This window comes from Mobula birostris, chromosome 18 (assembly GCF_030028105.1).
Source record: "Mobula birostris isolate sMobBir1 chromosome 18, sMobBir1.hap1, whole genome shotgun sequence".
NCBI classification, from domain to species: domain Eukaryota; kingdom Metazoa; phylum Chordata; class Chondrichthyes; order Myliobatiformes; family Myliobatidae; genus Mobula; species Mobula birostris.
The window spans coordinates 38,060,276-38,084,202 of record NC_092387.1 but is presented as its reverse complement, the minus strand read 5'-3'; the positions used below and the strand labels follow the sequence as shown (position 1 = coordinate 38,084,202).

Sequence of the window (23,927 nt, the reverse complement as noted above, 5' to 3'; positions counted from 1 at the left end):
CCAAATACAATAATCCATTTAAGATCCAAGTAACTCCATCAATATTGAGTGAATATGATCATCAATACCAAATTACAAATGAAAATTGCTTCTTAGTGTTGAACATCATCCAACTTCCAGATTCCCTTATTGGTTAACATATAGGTTAATATAGCTTTTGGCTTTTATGTTATGCCCAATCAATATTCTTTATCAATGTGACCCCTACAAGATTGTAAATTTATTGCATAGAAACAGTTCCTCAGCCAACCATCTTCATGATGACCAAAATCTATTTTAAAGTAATAGGCTTTGTAGAAATTGTACCAATCTGCAATGGAACTAAAGTTTATTTTTGATAAATGTGACCATGGCTTCATTCATTCAAGAGTGAGTGAACTTTCTTCTCTCAAGAATAGATTTTCACAAAATAAACAATTTCCATTAAAAATGAGTGTAGCAGAGATCATAAACAACTGATTAGCCACCAAGTTAAAAAAAATGTGCTGCTTAATCCTTAAGTATTTACCGTGCTTCAGAAACTAATCCTTGCAAAGTTGAAAGTTGTGTAGAATGGTTCATAAGCTTTATTTAGCATTGTGGCATTGGGTCAGAATACACTTGGCAACTGCTAGTAAACTGCATATCTTTGTTTTATATGTTACACATCTAAGTATTGTGTGTTATTATTACAGTCTTCAAAAGTGCATGATAAGCAGAAAATCTGAATTTCATTCTGTGGCTTAGAAAACTCCACTGTTGTTTATAATTAACATGAAAATAAATGAGACCGAAATTTGAATCGTTCAACTCCAGTCAATAAAAACAAATCAACAATGCTGGCTGTGCGCTATCTTGTTTGCAGAAAATATTTTCTTAGTTACTTCTATCTTGCAGCTAAATTATGGATTTTATATTCTTATTTAGATACATTGGATAACTTCAGTCTATTTTGTCTGTGCAGAACAAACTCTACAGAATACACTTCTTAACTCATAACTTTTTATTGATCGACCAACAGAATGATGGAATTCCATATTCAGTCTGACTGCTGTGTGTCTGAAATGTGTGTCTTAGGCCTAAATAGAGACCGTTACAAATTTGAGTGGAAAATAGATTAAAAGATATATGGTGGAAAAGCAGTGGAAGACATTACAGAGATATTACCTAGTCCTGTACAGACTCACCTAAGAGCTAATTTTGAGAAAATACTGAAATCTATAACTAAGAACCTACATTACTGGCATGATCAACACTTACTGTGTACTCCAATTTTCTCCTTGATAAGCATCTTCCTGAACTGCTACATGATTTTTATTCAGAGCAATTCCAAAGTGTTGCTGGGATGGAGTTTCAGAATTTAGAGCCAGTGACGATCAAGGAACAGCAACATAGTTTTAAGTCAAGAGGTTGTGCAATGTGAAGAGGAACATGCAGATGTTGTTCAACATGGTTTATGAAAGGAAACTATGTTGTGGTATTTTTGAGAGTTATTTGAAGATGTACCAAGCAGTGCATTTAGATTTCTAAAACGCATTTGATAGCTATCATGTATATGGTTACAAGTAATGTTCTTTCCAATTTTTTTACACCTGCATAGACCAGCCATTGCTCCGAGCAGAGTATTTTACATGGCCTGAAAACTGCATGGCATATTATACAGTACAAAAGAAAACTCCAGGTGCACATCAACAAAGCCTATATACGTGGGAGCATTTTAGTTACTGCACAGTCCCAGATCTGGGCCGTACCCTCCAAATATCCGGACCGGCCTCTCGGTTTTTTTTTTGCACTATCTTACTTTCCCTTTTCTATTTTCTATTTATGATTTATAATTTAAATTTTTAATATTTCATATCGACTTTGTACCCCAGGGAGCGCGAAGTGCAGAATCAAATATCGCTGTGATGATTATCAATTGTTTGGCAACAATAAAGTCACGCACCTGCGCAGCTTAGAGGGAATGGTGGTAACAACATAAGGAAAGAATGCAATGTATTAGGGTAAGGCATGGACTGATGATTAGCTAATAAAAATCAGAATCAAGATAAATTGATCATTCTTGGTAGCCATCCTGTAACTGTTGGATTGGTCTGGAGATGCAATTATTTAGACCCAATCTTCTTCTTGGAAGTCAGTCGGGAATGATCATGGTGTCAGTGATGCCTCTGATGAGGGCAAAGCCCGAACTGGGAAGCACAGATGCGCCCACAGGTTGGGCATGTTACAGCCATTGAAAAGTCAGGTCATTTCTCCTTGCAGCCCTGGCACTTTGATCAAAGTCCATCAGCCTCGGCTCTTCGAATGTGCTGGTTCCTTCGTAGACTGCCAGGCGCCAGACGTTGCGGTCTTTGGCCAAGTCCTCCTAACCAGTCACAGGTATATTGTATGCCTTCAAGGACACTTTCGCAGTGTTTTTATAGCGCTTTGTGGGGCCTCCCTGCTTTCCAGTACCATGTGCCAGCTCAGAAAAAAATACCATCTTTCGAAGGCGGTTGTCTTCCATCTGCATGTCCAACCCATTGAAGTTGAGCCTCCATGATCAGTGTCTCTGTTCCAGAGCTCACGGCCGTTCGTAGCACTTCTGAAATAGTAATGACTTAAATGAAGGATGCAAGCGTGTTTCAAATAAAGCAGGACATTGTGTCTCTCAACACTTAAACAGAATACTGATGTACAGAGGCATGAAACACAAAGTTAGTGAGAAGATACAGAAAGTAATTTGAAAGACATGAAGAACTTTGCCTTTCATTACAAAGTATACACTGTACAAAAATAGCAACGTGGTACAGGGCGATTTTTTTGAGACCATACCTGCAAAGCTGCTTCATTTTTGGTCTTTTTTAAGGAAAGATTTGTCTGCACTAGGGGCAGTTCAGAAAATGATTGCCAGATTAATTCCTTGGACTGAGGAAAGATTGAACAGTTTAAGACAACACTTATTAGGATGTTTAGCAGAATGAGAAGTGATCTTATTAAAACAATGGATATTCAGAAAAGCTTTTACAGGGTAGAAGCTAAAAGGATGCTTTCCTGGAGCGGAGATCTAGAACTTAAGAACTTAATTATCCATTAAATATAATGCTTAAAGAGACCATCTTCTTCTCAAATGCCTGATTGGAACTTTCTACACTAAAGACCTGTGGAGAAGAATTATTGAGTATATTCCAGGCGTATTGTTTCGAAAAAAAAATCAAGGGTTATAGCAAACAGAGTGCAAAGTGCCAAGATCAGGGTAACCACAAAGTTATGGAATGGCAAAACAAACTCAAGGAGCCATTTGGCCTATTCCAGTATTTTATGTGCTTAAATTCCAATGGTAATTGAAGTACAATAAAACATTTCTCTCATGCAAATGGACATGGAATATTTGCACAGGGATAAAGATGATTTTTCCCTCCAATAGTTCAAGACAGAAAGGTTGGACTACATATATTAAGGATCATAGTAGAGTGGAAAAGTATCTTTCAGAAACACCACAGTGGTGAAAGCAACTGCGCAGGGAGAATTTTATGTAAAGACAAGAAAGTCTGCAGATGCTGGAAACCCAAAAGCAACATACGCAAAATATTGGATGCTCAGCAGGTCAGGTAGCATCCATAGAAATGAACAACAATTGACGTTTTGGGCCGAGACCCTTCTTCAGCATTGGAAAGGGAGAGGGAGGCACCAGAATAAAAAAGTGGGGGAAAAGGACGAAGGATAGCTAGAATAATAGCTAAACAATATCCATTGTTATATGGTTATAAGGTGACAGGTGAAGCCAGGTGGGTGGGTAAGGTAAAGGGATGGAGAAGGAGGAATCTGATAGGAGAGGAGAGTAGACAATGGGAGAAAGGGAAGGAGGAGGGTCACTGGGGGAGGTGATAAGCAGGTGAGGAAAGGTAAGAGGCCAGAGTGGGAAATAGAAGAAGAGGAGAGGGAGAGGGAAATAATTTTATGTAGCGGAATGATGATCACAGCGAAGAGGTTCAACTGAAATAAACCTGATATTGTTTTACTCTCATACAAATTTGCCATTAAAAATAAACTTCTTTCCCAATAATGCCAAATAATGTCAAACAGCCTCCGCTCTTGCACCAGCAGGCATGGGAAGAGCTTCTTCCCTGCGGCTGTGACCCTGCTGAACCTCATATCACAGCGCTAAGCAGTATTGCACCCATATTGTACTGTCTCAGTACTTTTATATTTGTGTGCTGTAGCACTTACTTTTCATTCGCAGTTATTTTGTATATAACACTATTCTTTGCATTTCTGGTTAGATGCTAACTGCATTTCATTGGCTTTGTATCTGTACTCGGCACAATGACAATAAAGTTGAATCTAATCTAATTTAGTGGAGATCTGAGTTCACTAAGAGATTGCAGATACTGGAATCTGGAGCAACACACAAAGAGCTGGAGGAAGTCAGTAGGTAATACAGCATCAATGGAGGGAAGTGAATAGTCAATATCTTTGGGCTGAGGCCTTTCATCTGGACTGAAAAAAGAGGGGATATAGCTGGTATAATAAGACTGAGGAAAAGGGTGGAGTAAGAGATTGTAGGTGGAACCAGGTGAGGGCAGTCATAGGCAGATGGGGGGGGGGGAGAGTGGGAACTAATGTCAGAAACTGGGAAGTGACAAAGGGCTGAAGATGATGGAAGGTGGCCACCAGGAGATCCTGGCAGGGACAGTGGACAGGACAAAGGTGATCAGTGAAATGGTCACCCATCCGCATCTGATCCCACTGATATAAATGTGGCCATATTAGGAGCACCACATGCAAAAAGCAACACTGGGCATTTCATATGTTAAAGCCTGCCTCACCTAGAAGGGCTGCTTAGGGCCCCGTATGGTGGTGAGGAAGGAGATGTAAGAGCAAGAGTAACATTTTGTGCAGTTACACAGGTGAGTACCTGGGAAGAGATGTGTGGATTGCAGAGTCATGGAGAGAGTGATCACTGTAGAAAGTGAAGAGAGGAGAGGATGTGCCTAATGATAGGATCTCATTGTAGTTAGCACAAATTGCAAAGAATGATATATGTTGGATACATAGGCTGCTGGGGTGGTAGGTGAGGATAAGGGGAACATTATTCCTGCTATGTCTATTTGCAAGTGGGAGGGTTTTGGGGTGTGGTTGGTGTGAGGGCAGAAGTCTGGGAAATAGAGGAGATGTGTTTAAAGTCTCCATCTATAGCAGTGGGGTTTGGGGGTTGTGGAGCGTTCCATTTTCTAAAGAGGAGGACATCTCAGATGTCCTGGCCTGGAAAGCTTCATCACAAGAACAGAGCTAGTGAGGCAATCCTCCACTGCTAATTTCTGCAGTGTTATTTACAGCGTCTGACATTCCCATTGCGGCCTCCTCTGTATCGATGACGCTGGACACAGACAAGGTGACCATTTTGCAGAGCTCCCTCACTTTGTCTGCCATGCCAGCTGGGATCTCTCAGTGGCCAGCCATTTTAATTTTACTTCCCAATCTCACAGAGACATACCTGGCCAAGGCCCTCACCGCTACCAGGTTGAGGCTAAGTGAAAATTAGAGGAATAGCACCTCATATTCTGTCTGGGAAGTCTGAAATATAGTGGCATGAACATCAAATTCTTAAACTTCCAGAAACCATTCCCCCTCTGTCCCTTTACCTCGTTTTCTTCTTTTCTCTCTTCGCCCTATTCCTCAGGCCCCATCATTCCCTTACTCTACCCTCTCCATCTGCCTATCACCCACATACTCCTCCCACTGGTTCCCCTCTCCGCTTCTCTACATTTATCCCATCACCTTTGTGATTGTAATTTCCCCTATCACCTCCCAGCTTCTGACACCATTCCCATTCTTCTTATCACCTTCCTTGCCTGGACCCACCTATCACCTGCCAGCTCTTTCTCCATCCCTTCCCACCGCCATTGTATACTGGTTATCTCTCTTCCTTTCAGCCTAGATGAAGGGTCTTGACCCAAAACTTCGACTATACATTCCCTCCGTGACCCGGTGAACTGAGATTCTCTGCTTGCTTCATCAGATTTTCTTTTTGTGAAGGCAGATCAAGATCCACAATATCAAACCATTAAATTGAAAAGAGAATGATCTAGTTATCTGGTGTTCCAACAAATCAAGAATGTTGATTATTAGAAGTTAATAATTACTTTAGCATCTATAGCATATAATCTAGGCCAATACTTTAGAACTGTGCTGAAATCCGGTATCTCTGGGTACTTACTTTACGATGAGACATTAAACTGTGACACCATGTGCCCATTCAGATAGATGATAAACATCCAGAGACAAGACGAAAGAAAGGCATGGAATTCTTCAACAGTCTGTGAAAATATTCACGTTAAAATAACAACGCTCTGAAGATGACCTTTAATTTTTTCCAAATATCTCTGATGATCAAAGACATTTAAAAAGAATTGAAATAAATAATAAATTTTTAAATAATTTAAAGATAAATTTATTTCAAAACATTTAATTAATTTAAAACAATGTACATTCAAATTAAACAAACTAACTTAAACATTAACGCCCAAGATCACGTCTGTCACATCCATTCAGTCCTTCAGTATCTCCTCGAAACCCAACTGTACTGCAATTGGAAAATGCCAGATCCACACCTCAGTCATTTCCTTCCTGTGTAATGTCCTTTCACTCCAAGGCATGATCACGGACCCACATAAGGTGCATGCTGACATTGAATGGCCCCGATTATGCTCCCCCAAGCAGCTACAGCGTTTCTTGGGCTTCTTCAACTTCTAACGAAACCACAGTCAAATAACTGCTCCTCTCACCTCCCTCACCCAGTCACCTCTCTCACGGACAACTTGGTTTGCTACTGCAAACCATGCTTTCAAGCAGCTTAAGAGACGTCACACCTCTGCTTCCATTCTCTGCTATCTGAAACTCTGTGCACCATTTGTGGTAGAGGTGGATCTGCCATGAGCACCAGAGCCATCCTCTCTCTGTGAAGGGTGGATGGGAAGACTCAACCCCTTGTGCCTTCTTCTCACGCAAGTTCATCTCTGCACAGCACCAGTATGAAGTAGGAAACAGAGCTACTTGCCATCAAATGGGCATTGGAGGAATGGAGATATTCACTGATGGGAAACACCAAACCCCTTCTGACCTGGACTGACCACCAGAACCTCATATTCATACAGCAGACACACAACTCAACCTACAACAGGCTTGATAGACCCTTTTCCTCAAGCAATACAACTTCACCATCTCCTACCTACTCGGCTCCAAGAACGTTAAGGCGGACTCCCTGTCACGATAGATTGACCCAGCTGAGAGGAGATTGAAACTCATTCCATCATTCCATCCTCCCAGATCCTCACTCCATTCGTCTGGGACTTGAGAAGTACATCCACCAGGCCCTACAGCATGAACCTGCTTTGGCTGACACTCCTGATACAGTAACTGCATATATGTGCTGCTGGCCATGCACTCTGAGAATTTCCAGAGTGCTGATTCCTCACCCCTCTCGAGGTGCACAATGGATTCCAGGATTTCTGCAACGCCGGTTCTGGTGATGCACTGTGATTGCAGATGTACATCAGTTCATCGCTGCCTGCTCTCGATGTGCCCAGTCCAATTCCTCCAACCAGCAGCCCTCTACATTTCTCCAGCCCCCTATTTGTCCCTTGATGCACATGGTCCCATATTGTCACTGATTTTATCACGGGTTTTCCACCTTCTGATGGGGCCACGGTGATCTTAGCAGTGGTGGACAGGTTCTCCTAGGCTGCCCACTTCATTGCCCTCCCCAAATTTGTCAGCCTCTCAAATGGCAACATGTTCTCCAACATGTGGTTCACCACCACAGCTTCTCCCAAGCCAATGTGTTGGACTGGTCGCCTCAATTCACCTCCTGTGCAGTTGTCCTCTGGCTATCACCCACAGACCAAAAGGCAGTCAGAAAGAGTCAATCAGCAACTGGAGAAGTTTCTGTGATGCTTTTCCACCTCTGACCCGCCCACATGGAAAGTGTATCTGAGCTGTCCCATAATTTACACGCCTCCACTGCCAAGGGTGTGTCATCCTTTGAAGTTCTTTATGGCTACCAACCAGTTCCCTATGGAGGTCCCATCCTCCAGGGTCCCGAGTATGCTGTTGCCAGAAAGCTTAGAGGGCTTGGAGGGACAACCTTGCCTAATGCCACCAGGCCAACTGCCAGTGGTGCCCAGCCAGACTACTGTGGCCTGGGAACCTTATCTAGCTGTCCACACAAGATCTGCCCCTGTGAACCAACTCCCATAGGCTCTCGCCCCAGTTCATTGTTCCCTTGAAGTTTACCCCATCGTGAAAGCCCAGTCCCTTCCAGTTACCAACTGCCACTGCCTCTCAGGATCTCACCTACCTTTCACCTATCCTACTTCAGGCCCATTGTCCATGGACCACCTCAACTCCCTGAAGCTGCACTTCCAGATCCTAAGATGGTGGAAGGTGGCCCAGTGTACACGGTTCATGGGTTGATGGATACACGTTGTCTTGGACAGTGTGTGCAGTACCTAGTTGTCTGGGAAGTGTACAGCACAGAAAAAAAATCTTGGTTCGCGTCCACTTTCATCTTGGATCCATTGCTCATCAAAGAGTTACACTGGACCCATCAGAATTGCTCTGGGCAGCCTGATGCCAACCATAGGGGTGGAGGACTTATCAGGCCTGCATAGGCAGGTACCTCTCAGAATTCACCCAACTAACAGGAATCACCTGCCACTCATTTCCAACTCATCACCTGCAGCCTATTTAAACCCAGCTCTTTTGCACAACCCTTGTTCACTTATTGAACTGGCTAGCCTCATCCTAGCTTTCAGATACGTTGTTGCCTGTTGTGTTTAGTATCTGTTGTCTATTGTTTTATGGCCCCTCGTGGCTTGTTATTTTGTAGTTTATTACTTTATCCCTTATCCGAATCCTTGGGGCCAATTGCATCTCAGAATTCAGAATTTTTTGGACTTCAGAAAATTGATAATTATATTGATAATTAACTTGGGTCAGTGCGGGTGGACTTTAGGACCCAGGGGAGCTCCAGACATATGCACATCCTCCTGTGTACTTTAAATCATCTCTCGATTACTTATAATACCTAATACAATGTAAATGCTATGTAAATAGTCATTATACTGTATTGTTTAGGGAATAATGACAAGAAAAAAAGCCTGTACATGCTCAAACAATGAATGCTGGAGAGAGAACTTCTGGGTTTTCCTGATCCGTGCTCTTTAACAAATACTATTACAGTTTACTTACAGAGTAGTATACCGATAAATGAAATAGAGGGATAAATATAGAACGTAAATACTCTAGGACATATACAGGTTCAAACTAAGCTAAATACGTACAGGTACCTCTAGTTAAGTTGCATTACGTCTGGCAAATAAAGCTACACGTACCTCTACAGGTACTTGGTGGGCCAGGAACAGGATTCTCAAGTTATGAAGCAGCACTACGACAGTCGGAGTTTTTAAAGACTTCTTCAAGTGTCATCTGTCTCATTAACATAGGTTTATGTCTAAGCAATTTCTCTTTAACTGAGTAAACTGCCATAATCTCTTGCTCACTGATAAATGCATGTTGTTCAAGGCCAGCAATTAACTGATCACACATTTTCACCATATCGTCTCTGGGGATTTTTTCACCTGTGTTCACTATGTCATCATCATCACTACTATCTTCATGCTTATCTGTATTTAACACTATTTCAGCAATTTCCCCATCACTCAAGGAATGCACGACAGGTGCATCATTGTCAATGTTCAGCATTTCTTCGATGTCAGCTTCCTCTAACTTATTTACACTTTCGTTCAATAACATTTTTGGGTAAGTTACGAGGCTTGCGATCATCATCTTCTCATTAGTGACACAAAATCCTTCAAAGTCTTGATCTGTAGGTTCAACAAAGTCAACAGTGAACACAAAATATCAGCGATCAGCAAATGCACGTGTAACCAGTACGAGCGCTGAGCCACAACTGACGTCTGGTGGCCTCTGCTAGTGCTGCCACGTCACACCTGAGTGACATCAGCTGTTGGCGCGTCAAACAAGCCTTGTTACGACACGCTCCACACTCCACGAAAAGAACTTTGGTTTTCGGAGCTTTTCGGATTTCAGAATTTCGGATAAGGGATTGTGGACCTGTAATATAATGTTTACTGCGAAATGTCCCTGCTGTGCCACTTCTGGATCAAGCCTCCTCTACAGTTCCTGATAATGGACAGTAGAAAATATCTTACATTTACATTTACACTCATATGATTGATTTTTAAAACTAGTTTTGATCACTGGGTTCCATCATTAATTGTAATCTACAGTAAAACTCAAACAATCCACACTCAAACGATCTGAAATTCTGATGATTCAGCAACCGGTTCCTGAGGTACTGATTCTAGCGTTCCCTTCCACTCACTGTGGCCCTATTTCCCGCGCTCCCTTGAAATTTATAAATAAAAATTAATAAATTTACATCTGATAGTTCAGAAAATTTGCTCATCTGGCACCACCAGCGTCTGGATTAATGGACTGATATAATTTGAACTTTCTATTAACGCTGATCTGTAAAATGAGTTTTCGTCACAAGATTTGCTCAATGAAAATAAATTGCATTTTATCCCATTTAAACAGACTATAATTTAGTGTTCTTTTATTAAGATAATATTTTAATACATCTATTCATTTTTCTTTGTTATCCTTTAGATTTCTTTTCTCTTTTCATTTACTTCTTTTCCAAAACTGAATATCGGCCTATAGGTCTGAAAGTTCTGTTATTTTGTTTCCTCGGGACTTTGAAAGTGTTACACCAGTCTTTGCTTTTCCTTGCCAACGGGGTGTACCAATGTTTGTAGAGTCGGAATTAAACATATTTACATACAGATAGATAAATGATTAGAAATCAATCACACAGAGGAAGACTCGATCACATTCAGATACTTTCAGAGACTTGAAGTTACTCGCAGAGTCGTGAACACTAAGAGACACACACATAGACACGTAACCGTAGATACACTCCCAAGACAAAGCCGCAAACCCAGACAGGAGTACGGGTGCGCACATCTCTCAAACACACACACACCTTCCAGATTCACATCCACTGACGCCCATACTTTCACGGAGTCACTGGCCCCTTCGGGCCACCTCTCGCTCGCTCAGTTACAAAACAGCACATTTTGCAAGTTCCGGCAAGTTTCGCAAGATTTTTTTGTTTAAATTCTGTGACCAGATCTACGGTACCATTCTCTTTCCCTGTTCTGTTCTGCTTTGCCAGGCTGGCGTTTCTTTCTGTGTCCCGCAGCTAGACCATAAAAGACTGGACCCGAACGGTTTTTATTCCTTTGGTTAATGAGAGACGTTTGAGTGGATTATGGGGAATCCAGAAATCTCAAGGAAGTTCATGCTGATGTTAGTGCTCCTCATGAGGCGATACACTGAAGGTGAGGCTTACCGGAAAAGCGAGCGAGCCAAAAGTAGTACGGTTTCATTCATCTTTCTGGGCCTTGCATTTTCCCACTATCTGACGTGGAATCATACTAATCTTCAGATGTAAGGCAAGAAAGTGGATTTCATTCCTTTTTTTATGTGATGAGATTAACTAACATCAGATCAAAAGGTACCATAAAACTGCAAAACTGGGGCTTCCTTCTTTCAAGGAAGCAACATCATGTGTGCTTTTAAGAATGACTTGCAGTTATGCTTTTTAACTTCCACGCTGCGGTGCACAGAGGACTGCTTGCAATGGTATTTGAGTCACACAAAAACAAAACAGCACGTTGAAGAGGGAAGAAGGGGGGATTGTCACAGAAAATAGGGTGAGGATCAGTGGGGGGGGGGTGTCATTAAAACATTGGAATTGGAAGGAAATATATGGGTTTAGCAGTGCAAAGGTTTCCTGAGATCACCCTGCATTCCCAACCACTACCGGCTTGGAACATCGTGCCAGATGGCTTTCAGTGATCCTGAACCTCCACCATCAGTGACAATTACCTGGTCAGTTCGCTGAAACTTTGATCAATTCCCAGTGCAGTCAGCAGAATAAAATTATGGAAATAAAAAGCACAGGGTATAAATATTAATACAGTATTTAAAATAGTTTTGCAGGGCAAGAGGAAAACACTTTATATCATTACTAACTCCTGATGTACTCCTGGTTGAACTGTATGTTAGGAGGTGCCTGGTGCATTTTCAAAAGGGGCAGGACTTAAACAAGAAATATCTGCAAACAATGCAAAATGTGCTAAAAATCTCATACACAGTCTGAATATATATTTAAACTGAGCATAAACTGATTTTTTTTTCCAAATTACGAGACTTCATTTATGTATTTACTTACTTACTGTTTTTATTTTAAAATATAATAGAAAATAAAAATGCCTATACTTTAAAATCCAAAAGAAAAGAGTTCAAAAACTGATAAATGTATTGAAAGGTGAAGAGAACTGGTGAGGTTGACAAGGGAAGTCAACTCCCAAATCAGTTGTGGGGATACTAATTTTACCGCCATCTAGTGCAGACGTTTGGGTTTATCTGAAGTTTTTGCCATGTTTTTACCATTTTACAGTAAATATGTATAAAAGCCTGAATCAGTGCAGTGGAATAAAACTGATAAATTATGCATGTATAAATAATTCAACTATGAATGAATAGGGCAAATTAAGATGACTTTAAAATATAATTCTGCTTCTATTACTGCAGAATTTAACAAAAACATTTGCACTATATGTGCAGGAAACAATCCATGCTTGCTTCAAAGTATAACCAGTCAGTTCAACCAATAAATGTTTAAGAAGGCTCACCATAATGTTTTGTTTCTTACCAATTTTACTTTACCCTCTTTCATCTCAGGTATTTATTATTATAAGTGGCAGTACCAACAACATCCTGGGGTCCCACTATTGACAAGAAATTCATTTAGATCAGCCACATAAATATTGATGACATATAATGACAGATCAGGGGTGGGGATGGTTATTCTGTGGAAAGTTACTCCTGAAACCCAAAACTTTTCCATCCTCTATAAGGCCCAAGTGATGAATGTGATGAAGCTCCAAATACACTGAAGCCGCACCCAGAACAGAGGCACCTGCTTGATTGGTACCCTATCCATCACACTAAATATTTATTTACTTCACTGCTAGTGCATCATAGCCACACAGTGTACCATCTGCAATATAAACTATTGCTTAGACTATTGCAACATCATCTCCTAATACCATGATCTCTGCTACTAGAAAGGCAGTAAGTAGGAAGAGGGTGAGTAAATGTATAACCACTGGCATATTCCATACTAAATTGCACAACATGCTGATTCTGAATTCTGTTTCTTTAAATGCCTCTGGGTCTAAATCCCCGAACTCCCTATCCGACAGTATTCTGGGAGTACCTTCACTATAGGGACTGCAATGGATCAAAAATTTGGCTCAACACCACCATCTCAAATAAATGATAGTTTTGCCAGTATTACTCAGATCACATAAAATAATAAATTTTGAAAATATTCAATGGATCAAATGTTATTGTTTTCATTGAGCTTGGAGCCTTTTATTAAGGCTGGTAAGAAAGTCTATAGGATTAATAGTTTAAGTATAGTCATATACAGTATTTTGAATAATCTAATGCTATACTTTAGGATTATACAGAGAGAAAGAGCTCCATTGAAATCAAAGCCAGCCCAAGTGAAATCACAGTGCCTTAAAAGCAGAATCCCCTCATACTGAAACAGGACACTTTGTTGGAAAAAAAACTCATAAATATATTTAATATAATTAGAGAATGATTGTAGCAAATGTTTGTTTGAATATGTGTTGATAACTTATTATTCATTTTGCCAATAGGAATAATTGTAGATCTTGATTCTAATGCATTGTTCAAGTACAAGTACATTGTCGATTTGTCTCTGGAGACTTTGTTCCACCCAGCTACAATGCCGGGATCAGGACTGAGGATTGAAGCTCTCACTCAACTTAATGTAGTTTGGGAAAATAGCAGCAATCAGCATGACAAGCTAGTTCAATTGCAAGTAAGTAAATTGCGTCATTCTTTGCTATCAGCTTAAATTCTAGGAAATTACCTTGCCAAGTTTGATTATTTGAATAACTGATAATTAGGGTGGTGATTGTGGCCTAAGGTGTTCCTAATCTTCCTGCCTTTGTAATTTTTCATCATTAAATGTCTCCAGGGTGCTTGTGCGCTAAGAATTATTAGACTATTGCATATATAAATTTTCAGTGAAGCCTTTGCTGATTATGCCCTCAGCTGTTAAGATCCTAAACATTGGAATTATTCTGTAAATATCTCCAACTTTGTTAAGCTGCTCCTTAAATTTCTCTCATTCACCTCATTCTTGCTTATTCTTTCAATAGTTGGATATCAATTTTTCTCTGATGTCTTTATAGTGTGCTTTTGAATGTGTTGACCACATAAACAGTGCTATGTAAATGCACGTGTTGTTATTTAATCAGATAGAATTGTGCTGAGAGACCAGGTAGGCTGAGAAGTGGCAGATGGAGTTCAACCCGGAGAAGTGTGAGGTGGTACACTTTGGAAGGACAAACTCCAAGGCAGAGTACAAAGTAAATGGCAGGATACTTGGTAGTGTGGAGGAGCAGAGGGATCTGGGGGTACATGTCCACAGATCCCTGAAAGTTGCCTCACAGGTAGATAGGGTAGTTAAGAAAGCTTATGGGGTGTTAGCTTTCAAAAGTCGAGTGATAGAGTTTAAGAGTTGCGATGTAATGATGCAGCTCTATAAAACTCTGGTTAGGCCACACTTGGAGTATTGTGTCCAGTTCTGGTCACCTCACTATAGGAAGGATGTGGAAGCATTGGAAAGGGTACAGAGGAGATTTACCAGGATGCTGCCTGCTTTAGAAAGTATGCATTATGATCAGAGATTAAGGGAGCTAAGGCTTTACTCTTTGGAGAGAAGGAGGATGAGAGAAGACATGATAGAGGTGTACAAGATAATAAGAGGAATAGATAAAGTGGATAGCCAGTGCCTCTTCCCCAGGGCACCACTGCTCAATACAAGAGGACATGGCTTTAAGGTAAGGGGTGGGAAGTTCAAAGGGGATATTAGAGGAAGGTTTTTTACTCAGAGAGTGGTTGGTGCGTGGAATGCACTGCCTGAGTCAGTGGTGGAGGCAGATACACTAGTGAAGTTTAAGAGACTACTAGACAGGTATATGGAGGAATCTAAGGTGGGGGCTTATATGGGAGGCAGGGTTTGAGGGTCGGCACAACATTGTGGGCCGAAGGGCCTGTACTGTGCTGTACTATTCTATGTTCTATGTTGCAGTTACACCAGGGAGTTACAGGTTGCATGAGAGGCCTGAATCACTGTGTACGTTCTACAGAAGAGTAGTTACATGAAACACCATAATCATAGTATGGGATAGTGGTGAGCCAATAGGTTCTCAGATCTGAACTGAGGCGTACAGAATAATAATTAAATATGCAGTCCCTCTATACTATAAGTATGAACCAAATTAGACAACTACAGAAGAATATTAGTGCAATCCAAAGCATTACTGGAGAGGACATATAGGTAGGTGGGCGTCATCTGAAACCTCCTGAATTTCATTTTCTTTACTTCCAAGTTCACATGGATTTTGACAGCAAATTTACAGTCAAGTTTAGGTTTGACACTATAAAAATGCATTATCAAAATCAGTGTGGTTGCATAGGTTCAGAGGTCTGATAAAAGTATCTAAAGATCGAGAGCCAAGCTCCAGTAAAAGGGAAACACAGAGAAAAAGTGTTTCTAAAAGAGCAGTATGCTTAATACTGTTAATTGCTATCACACTTTATAAACAACACCTTTCAAAAAGATCTACTTGAAGATACCTGAAACGCACATCACAAATGATCTTTAACATTAATTGATCCTCAAAGTAAACTTTCTATCTAAGGATGACTGCATAAAGATAACTTGGGCTAAACTCACGTAGCACACCAGAGGAACTGCCCTTTGAATCAGGATGTTAAAAGATGCCTTTCAAGTGGGCGTAGAAAATCACATGATGCTATTTTGAAAAGTATTTTGGAAATTAGTTGAGCTGAAATCAAGCTCAATTTTAAATCTTTCAAACTACAGTAATAAGCTGTTTTTGACATTCTAACCAATACACATTAAATTAAATTAAATCAAATTGATTGAATACTATCACATAGATATTTGTAGTATCTTTTTAAATGGAAATGAGACATGGTGTATCTACTATATAATAGGCACATCAAGCGCTGAAGAAGTCCCATCAACAGAATAAGAGAGTAAACATCAGCGCCAAGTCCCAAAGCAGCATCCTCAGTCGACTCAAAAGGGCAACCTGACACCATACTCCTGTAACAAACGCACTATCTCAAGTTCCATCACTGCAAGATTACCAGGAAGATAGAGGAAATGATTGAAGGATGTTCTCAAAGCCTGCTTTAAGAAGTAACATCTAAGAGTAATATCTCCACTAATGTGCAGCAACCGCTGTTCCTGGCTCACAACAGGGAAGATGCATTCAGGACTGCACCAAGAACTGTTGTGGTGATAGATTTAAAGTTGCAAAAGGAAGACAGTAGAATTGCTGTTCATGAAAATGTTGAGTGAATAGGCTCCAAATTTTGTTCAAAGCCCTTCTATGCACCTTGACATTGTGCACAGGTATTCTGATAGTCTTATCGTTGTAGCAAACAATTTATTGGCACACCCATTATATTTATCTGCTCTTTAAATCCGCAGCTCTTGTCCAGGCTGCAGGTCACTCAAGGCCAGATACTCAACACATGATCCTCCGGTAAGATGGCGGCACACTCAGGCACAGTGGTTCTACGGGACCAACCAGAGGTGTTGTTGCCTATCGTAATCACGTATTTTACAATCGCAAGACCTTGCTGGACATTGGGAACTCGGTATGCCGCAGGTCTGCACCATCAGTGGGTTTCTCACTGGCAGAGGAGGTGGAGGAACTAGACTTGGTGTGGATCGCGTTGCTGCCTGCGTCAGAGGAGCCAATGCATGAAGGCAGTGTGCATTCTGGGTCGCTTTTCTTATGATCGCAAGACCCTGTTGGACATTGTTGATGTGGATGCTGTGGGTACGATTCACTGATTTATTGGCGGATAGTGGGGGTGGGCGGCAGGGGAGCTGTGGGTCATGGCAAGACTGGGACTTGGGCCGCAAAGTCGCCTGTTTGCAAGTGCCCAGGAGAGAAGTGATGGAGCTGTTGTGCTCCACCTGAGTGCCAGTGGTGGAGATGGTGCTGCCCCCTGGTGTTTGCTTCACAGAGGACAGGTTGTATTGTGTTCCACTGGACTGCTGTAAAATTCATGGACTCAGGATCTTGGACTATATTTTTTTTGTGTGACTGTATTTTACTGATATCATATATGTGCTTGCTATCTTATATGTGCCTTGTACTGTGTATGACTCTTGGTACTGTGTTTTGCAACTTGACCCCGGAATTATGCTCTTTCATTTGGCTGCATTCATGAGCATTCATGTGTGGTTGAATGACAATTAAACTTGAACTTGAGCTCAGAATTAATCTGTGTAGAATGCCAGTAGCTGTGGTGTTGTTTGGGAAAGTTAAATCGCAGACTTATAATTTAGTATGGCCGGGTTGCCATTTTTGGCTGTTTAACGACTTGAGAGTATCCTTCAGGAAGATGAAACCATGGAAAGTGTCTGGCCCAGACAGTGTACCTGACCAAGTACTGAAGACCTGGCTGGAGTGTTCACTGACATCTTCAGTCTCTTGCTTCAGCAGCTTGAGATGCCCACCTGCTTCAAGCAGGCTTCAATTGTACCAGTGACCAAGAAGAGCGAGGTAACCTGACTCAGTGACTTTTATCCAGGAGCACTTACATCCATTGTGATGATGTGCTTTGAAAGGTTGTTGATGAAGCATATCCACTCCTGCCTGATGAGAGACTTGGATATGCTCCAATTTGCCTACTATCAAAACAGATCAACATCATATGCCATTTCATTGGCTCTTCAATCAGCTCTGGAACATCTTGCCAACAGCGATGCATACATCAAGATGCTTTTTGTTGACTACAACTCAACATGCAACACTAATGTCCTCTCAAAATTAATCACTAAACTCCAAGCCTTGGGCCTGATACCCCACTGTGCAACTGGGATCCTTAATTTCCTTTCTTGCAGTCCCCAGTCAATCGCAAGGGCACTTGGTGAGGGACGGTACAGGTGGAGGCATGATCAGGTCCTGAAGACCATCGCTGAAGCCATCAGCACAGGAGTTGAGTGGGCGAAGCGGTCTTGATCCTCCAAGCAGATCATTGCCTTTGTCATAGCTGGGGAGCACCCAATACCTGCCAAAAGAACATCTGCAGGCACCCTGACCTCTGCAAGGGACTGGCGGCTGTTGGTGGACCTCGAACGGCAGCTGAAGTTCCCCAACCATATTGCAGCCACCACCCTGCGACCAGACATTGTCCTTGTGTCTGAGTCTACTAAGCAAGTGGTGCTGCTGGAGCTGACGGTCCCATGGGAAGATCGCTTGGAAGAGGCCTTTGAAAGGAAGCTCTCGAAGTACGCAGGACTGGTCAGCAATTGTCAGCAGGCTGGATGGAGAGCGAGGTGTCTCCCAGTGGAGGTTGGTTGTAGGGAATTTGCAGCCCATTCCTTAGCTAGAGCCTTCAGCAATTTGGGCATCGAGGGAAAGAGGAAGAGGAGAGCCATCCGCAGTACCACCGATGCAGCAGAGAGGGCCTCAAGATGGCTGTGGCTCAAAAGAGGGGAGCCATGGAGTCATAAGTAGCTAGCCATCTGGACACAAGCTGGGGTCTGATCAGCCCCGGCTGGGTCACCTGGAGAAGGTTGTATGATGTTGAAAGACCCGAAACACCCGATGATTCCAGGAAGATCACTGAAGATGTGTCCAGAAGCATCAGTAGATGTACAGTTAAAGTCAGAAGTTTACATACACCTCAGCCAAATACATTTAAACTCAGTTTTTCACAATTCTTGACATTTAATCCTAGAAAACATTCCCTGTTTTAGGTGAATTAGGATGACTACTTTATTTTAAGAATGTGAAATGTCAGAATAATAGTAGAGAGAAAGATTTGTTTCAGCTTTTATTTCTTTCATCACTTTCCCAGAGGGTCAGAAGTTTACATACACTTTGTTAGTATTTGGTAGCATTGCCTTTAAATTGTTTAACTTGGGTCAAACGTTTTGGGTAGCCTTCCACAAGCTTCTCACAGTAAGTTGCTGGAATTTTGTTCCATTCCTCCAGACAGAACTGATGTAACTGAGTCAGGTTTGTAGGCCTCCTTGCTCACACACATTTTTTCAGTAATGCCCACAAAGTTTCCATCAGATTGAGGTCAGGGCTTTGTGATGGCCACTCCAATACCTTGACTTTGTAGTCCGTAAGCAATTTTGCCACAACTTCGGAGGTATGCTTGGGGTCATTGTCCATTTGGAAGACTCATTTGTGATCGAGCTTTAACTTCCTGGCTGATGTCTTGAGATGTTACTTCAATATATCCACATAATTTTCCTTCCTCATGATGCCATCTATTTTGTGAAGTGCACCAGTCCCTCCTGCAGCAAAGTAGCCCCACAACATGATGCTGCCACCCCCATGCTTCACGGTTGGGATGGTGTTCTTCGGCTTGCAAGCCTCACCCTTTTCCTTCCAAACATAATGATGGTCATTATAGCCAAACAGTACAATTTTTGTTTCGTCAGACCAGAGGACATTTCTCCAAAAAGTAAGATCGTTGTCCCCATGTGCACTTGCAAACTGTAGTCTTGTCACAGTGGTGGGGGGGGGGGCATTGGGAGCAAGGGTGGACCCAAATGCAAGACACATCTTGTGAGGTTAATTAAATTTAGTTTATTGTTCGAAACCAGGAGAGCAAGGCAGGAGTAGGAATAGCGAACTGGACAAGGACTGACGATTACGACTAGGCTAGGACCAAGGGTCTGGGCTGGGACTCGGAATCAGCTCCCAGAACTAGAGGAGACATGAAGAGGCTAGGGTATGGACTCCGAGCCCGACACTGGGCAAGGACCCAGTACCTGGGTCTTGCCTCGGGCTCGGACCCAGTACCTGGGTCTTGCCTCGGGCTCGGACCCCAGAACCAGGCATGGACATGACATGGGCTAGGGAGAGGAGGAACATGGAAAACAGAGCCTTGGTCTCGGGAGAGCAGGTACATGGAACCATGGACACATACACAGAACACAGAGTTGGGACCCCTCCTTAGAAACAGGACATAGGGCCGGGACTCACACACACAACAGAGAGCCGGGACTCCTCCTTGGGAACAGGATATAGGGCTGGGACTCATGGCCCCCCCCCCGGCGGGTCAACGGCAAGACGGCCTGACTTACCCTACGGAGGCGAGGACAATACAAGAAAAGACATGACCCCCCACGGAGCAACGGCAAGACGGCCTGACTTACCCCACAGAGGCGAGGACAAGACAAGACAAACACCCAAGAACAACACAGTACCTATTTAGCTCCAGCGATAGAACTAGACTGAGGTGCAAGCGAGGGCTACAGATGAGGGCTAGAGGCGAAAGGGACTTGGTACTCGGATGCCGCCAGGGCCAGGACTCGACTTGGTATTCGGATGCCGCCAGGGCCAGGACTCGACTTGGTACTCGGATGCCGCCAGGGCCAGGACTTGACTTGGTGCTTGGATGCCGCCAGGGCCAGGACTTGGACTTGGACGTGATACTTGGATGCCACCGGAGCCAGGACTTGGATGTTAAACTTGGATGCCGCCAGAGCCAGGACGTGGTACTTGGAACCTTCGGGTAGTGGCAAGCTCTAGACTCGGCCCAGGAACAGTAGACAGCGGCTCCTGATTCTCTCCGGCGGGCTAACTGACGGACCCACCTTGATGAGGAAACTTTGCAGGCTCGCTTCGGCGAGGTAACTGGACAGGGTTGCTCTGGTGAGGAAGGGTGAATTACCGGCACTCACTTTGGCAGAGACTAGGCTTGCTCCGGCCAGATGACATCGGCACACTGTACCTTTGATGACTTTGCAGATGCTCCCGCGTCGAATGGCTGAAAGCCGGAGACTATAAACTACCGGTTCAGCCCAGCGTTAATTGCCTCTGATCACCAAAGCCGAGGGACATGGGAAAACAGGGAATCAACAGTCCGGATCGTAACATAAACAAGGTAAACTTAAAGGGACCCCGATCTGGACCATGACAAGTCTGGCTTTTTTATGGCGGTTTTGGAGCAGTGGCTTCTTCCTTGTTGAGCAGCCTTTCAGGTTATGTTGATATAGGACTCGTTTTACTGTGGATATAGATACTTGTCTACCTGTTTCCTCCAGCATCTTCACAAGGTCCTTTGCTGTTGTTCTGGGATTGATTTGCACTTTTCGCGCCAAAGTACGTTCATATCTAGGAGACGGAATGCGTCTCCTTCCTGAGCGGTATGACGGCTGCGTGGTCCCATGGTGTTTATACTTGCGTACTATTGTTTGTACAGAGGAACGTGGTACCTTCAGGCATTTGGAAATTGCTCCCAAGGATGAACCAGGCATGACATCATTTTCTGACCTCAATCCAATAGAGAATTTGTCGGTAGAACTGAAAAAGTGCGTGCGAGCAAGGAGGCCTACAAACCTGACTCAGTTACACCAGTTCTGTCTGGAGGAATGGAACAAAATTCCAGCAACTTACTGTGAGTAGCTTGTGGAAGGCCATCCAAAACATTTGACCCAAGTTAAACAATTTAAAGGCAATGTTACCAAATACTAACAAAGTGTATGTAAACTTCTGACCCACTGGGAAAGTGATGAAAGAAATAAAAGCTGAAATAAATCATTCTCTCTGCTATTATTCTGACATTTCACATTCTTAAAATAAAGTAGTGATACTAACTGACCTAAAACAGGGAGTGCTTTCTTGGATTAAATGTCAGGAATTGTGAAAAACTGAGTTTAAATGTATTTGGCTAAGAACAACTTCAATGCTATATTTAAGTTTGCTGATGACGCCAAATAGAAGGTGGTGACAAATCAGATATAGGAGGGAGACTGAAAATCTGGCTGAGTGATGCCATAGCAACCTCTTACTCAGTGTCAGCAAAACCAAATAGCTGATTGTTGACTTCAGGAGAAAGAAATTGGAGGACCATGAGCCAGTTACAGACAAAAGAAAATCATCAAATACTGGAAATCCAAGCAACACACAGAATGCTGGAAGAACGCTGCAGGCCAGGCAGCATCTGTGGAAATAAGTACAGTTGACATTTTGGGCCGAGACCCTTCAGCAGGACTGGAGGAAAGAAAAGGTGAGGAGTATATTCAAAAAGTAGGGAGGGGGAGAGAGAAGCACAAGGTGATAGGTGAAACTGGGAGGGGGAGGGATGAAGTAAAGAGCTGAGAAGTTGATTGGTGAAAGAGATACAGGGCTGGAGATGAGGGTGTCTGATAGGAGAGAACAGAAGGCCATGGAAGAAGGAAAAGGGGGGAGGAGCACCAGAGGGAGGGGATGGGCAGGTAAGGAGATAAAGTGAGAGAGGGAAAAGGGGATGGGCCTGACGTAGATTGGGAGACCGCTTCGCCAAGCACCTGTGCTCCATCCGCCAGAAGAAGCGAGATTTCCTAGTGGCCACCCATTTTAATTCCACTTCCCATTCCCATTCCAATATGTCTATCCACGGCCTCCTCTACTCTTGCGATGAGGCCACACTCAGCTTGGAGGAACAACACCTTATATTCCACCTCGGTAGTCTCCAAACTGATGGCATGAACATCAATTTCTCAAACTTCTGGTGATGCCCCTCCTCTCCTTGACCATTCCCAATCCCCTTTTCCCTCTCCAATCCCCACTGGAAACACCAATACCCAGGAATGGAAAGGTCTCAAAACGTGGTGGATATAGCACAGTCCATCGCAGACAAAACCCTAACCGCCATCGAGCACATTTACAAGGAGCATTGACACAAGAAAGTAGTATCCATCGTCAATGACCCCTATCATTCGGGCCTTGCTCTCTTCTCACTACTATTGGGCCTTAGGTCCAAACCACCAGATTCATAACAGTTATTACTCTAACCACCGGGCTCCTGAACCAGCATAAATAACTTCACTCTCCTCACATCTGAACTGGGTCCACAACCTATAGGCTCACTCTCAGTGATCCTTCAACTAACTTCTGAGCATTAGTTATTTATTTTTTAATAATTTGCATGATTTGTCTTCTTTTGCACTTTGGTTGTTTGTTAGTTTTATTTTATGTATAGTTTTTTTCATAAGTTCTATTATATTTCTCTATTTTCCTGTAAATATCTGCAAGAAATGAATCCCAAGTTAGTGTATAGTGATATATACATACTTTGATAATAAATTTACTTTGACTATGCAATAACAGCAGAATTATTAAGTGAATATTAATAATACTGATGTTATTGCATACCTGTAAGTTCCTTCAGTACGTTTAAAATTTTGCTGAGCAATCCTAAAATCATTGTTATTGGAAGGGACTGATGACTAGGCCTTTTGTGGATGAAATGGGGTCTGCAATTTTAATCTGAAAAAAGCTCTGAAAACTATTAGGAATCTGCAGCAATTTAGTAAAATTACACTATGAATGAATGCTTAAAAAGTTTCTGTTAAAGTTATAATATTATACAATGTCTTTCTCCCATACAGATCCAAGAAATAAAACTACTTAATGTGACTGAACAAAATGAGAATCAAAACAACTTCAAAAACATTCATGTTGAGAATTTGCTGGAGCCAACAATAATGGTAGCTTTGAAAATGCCTGTAATTTTCCATTGGAAATCTGGGAAGGTAATTCATTGCAGCAACATTCTTGATCAGTGTCAGCTAATCTCGGTGATAACAGCCTAACTGGTTCAGAAGAATATTAAGTTCAACGACTTTTCCAGTACTTAAACCTATCATACAGGTCCATTAATGTGATAATGAAGAAAGAATTTGCTGTACCCTGACCAACATTTATACATCTGGA

At 42.3% G+C, this 23,927-nt stretch overlaps 1 protein-coding gene and 1 long non-coding RNA gene across 2 annotated transcripts in view; one reads left to right on the top strand and one right to left on the bottom strand.

The window, feature by feature from the left end:
• Positions 1-312: 312 nt before the first annotated feature.
• Positions 313-11,370, bottom strand: LOC140212065 (uncharacterized). Its single transcript, XR_011889637.1, has 3 exons — positions 11,188-11,370; positions 6,179-6,278; positions 313-2,563 (listed from the first exon to the last, which is right to left on the bottom strand). It is a non-coding gene; the product is annotated as an uncharacterized lncRNA (long non-coding RNA).
• LOC140212064 (microsomal triglyceride transfer protein-like) overlaps positions 10,772-23,927 on the top strand; it is a 102,416-nt gene continuing 89,260 nt past the window's right edge. The window contains exons 1-3 of the mRNA XM_072282533.1: positions 10,772-11,387; positions 13,785-13,969; positions 23,603-23,746. Of these exons, the coding sequence (XP_072138634.1) occupies positions 11,318-11,387; positions 13,785-13,969; positions 23,603-23,746 (399 nt within the window). The 5' untranslated portion in view covers positions 10,772-11,317. The remainder of the gene's footprint in view (positions 11,388-13,784; positions 13,970-23,602; positions 23,747-23,927) is intronic.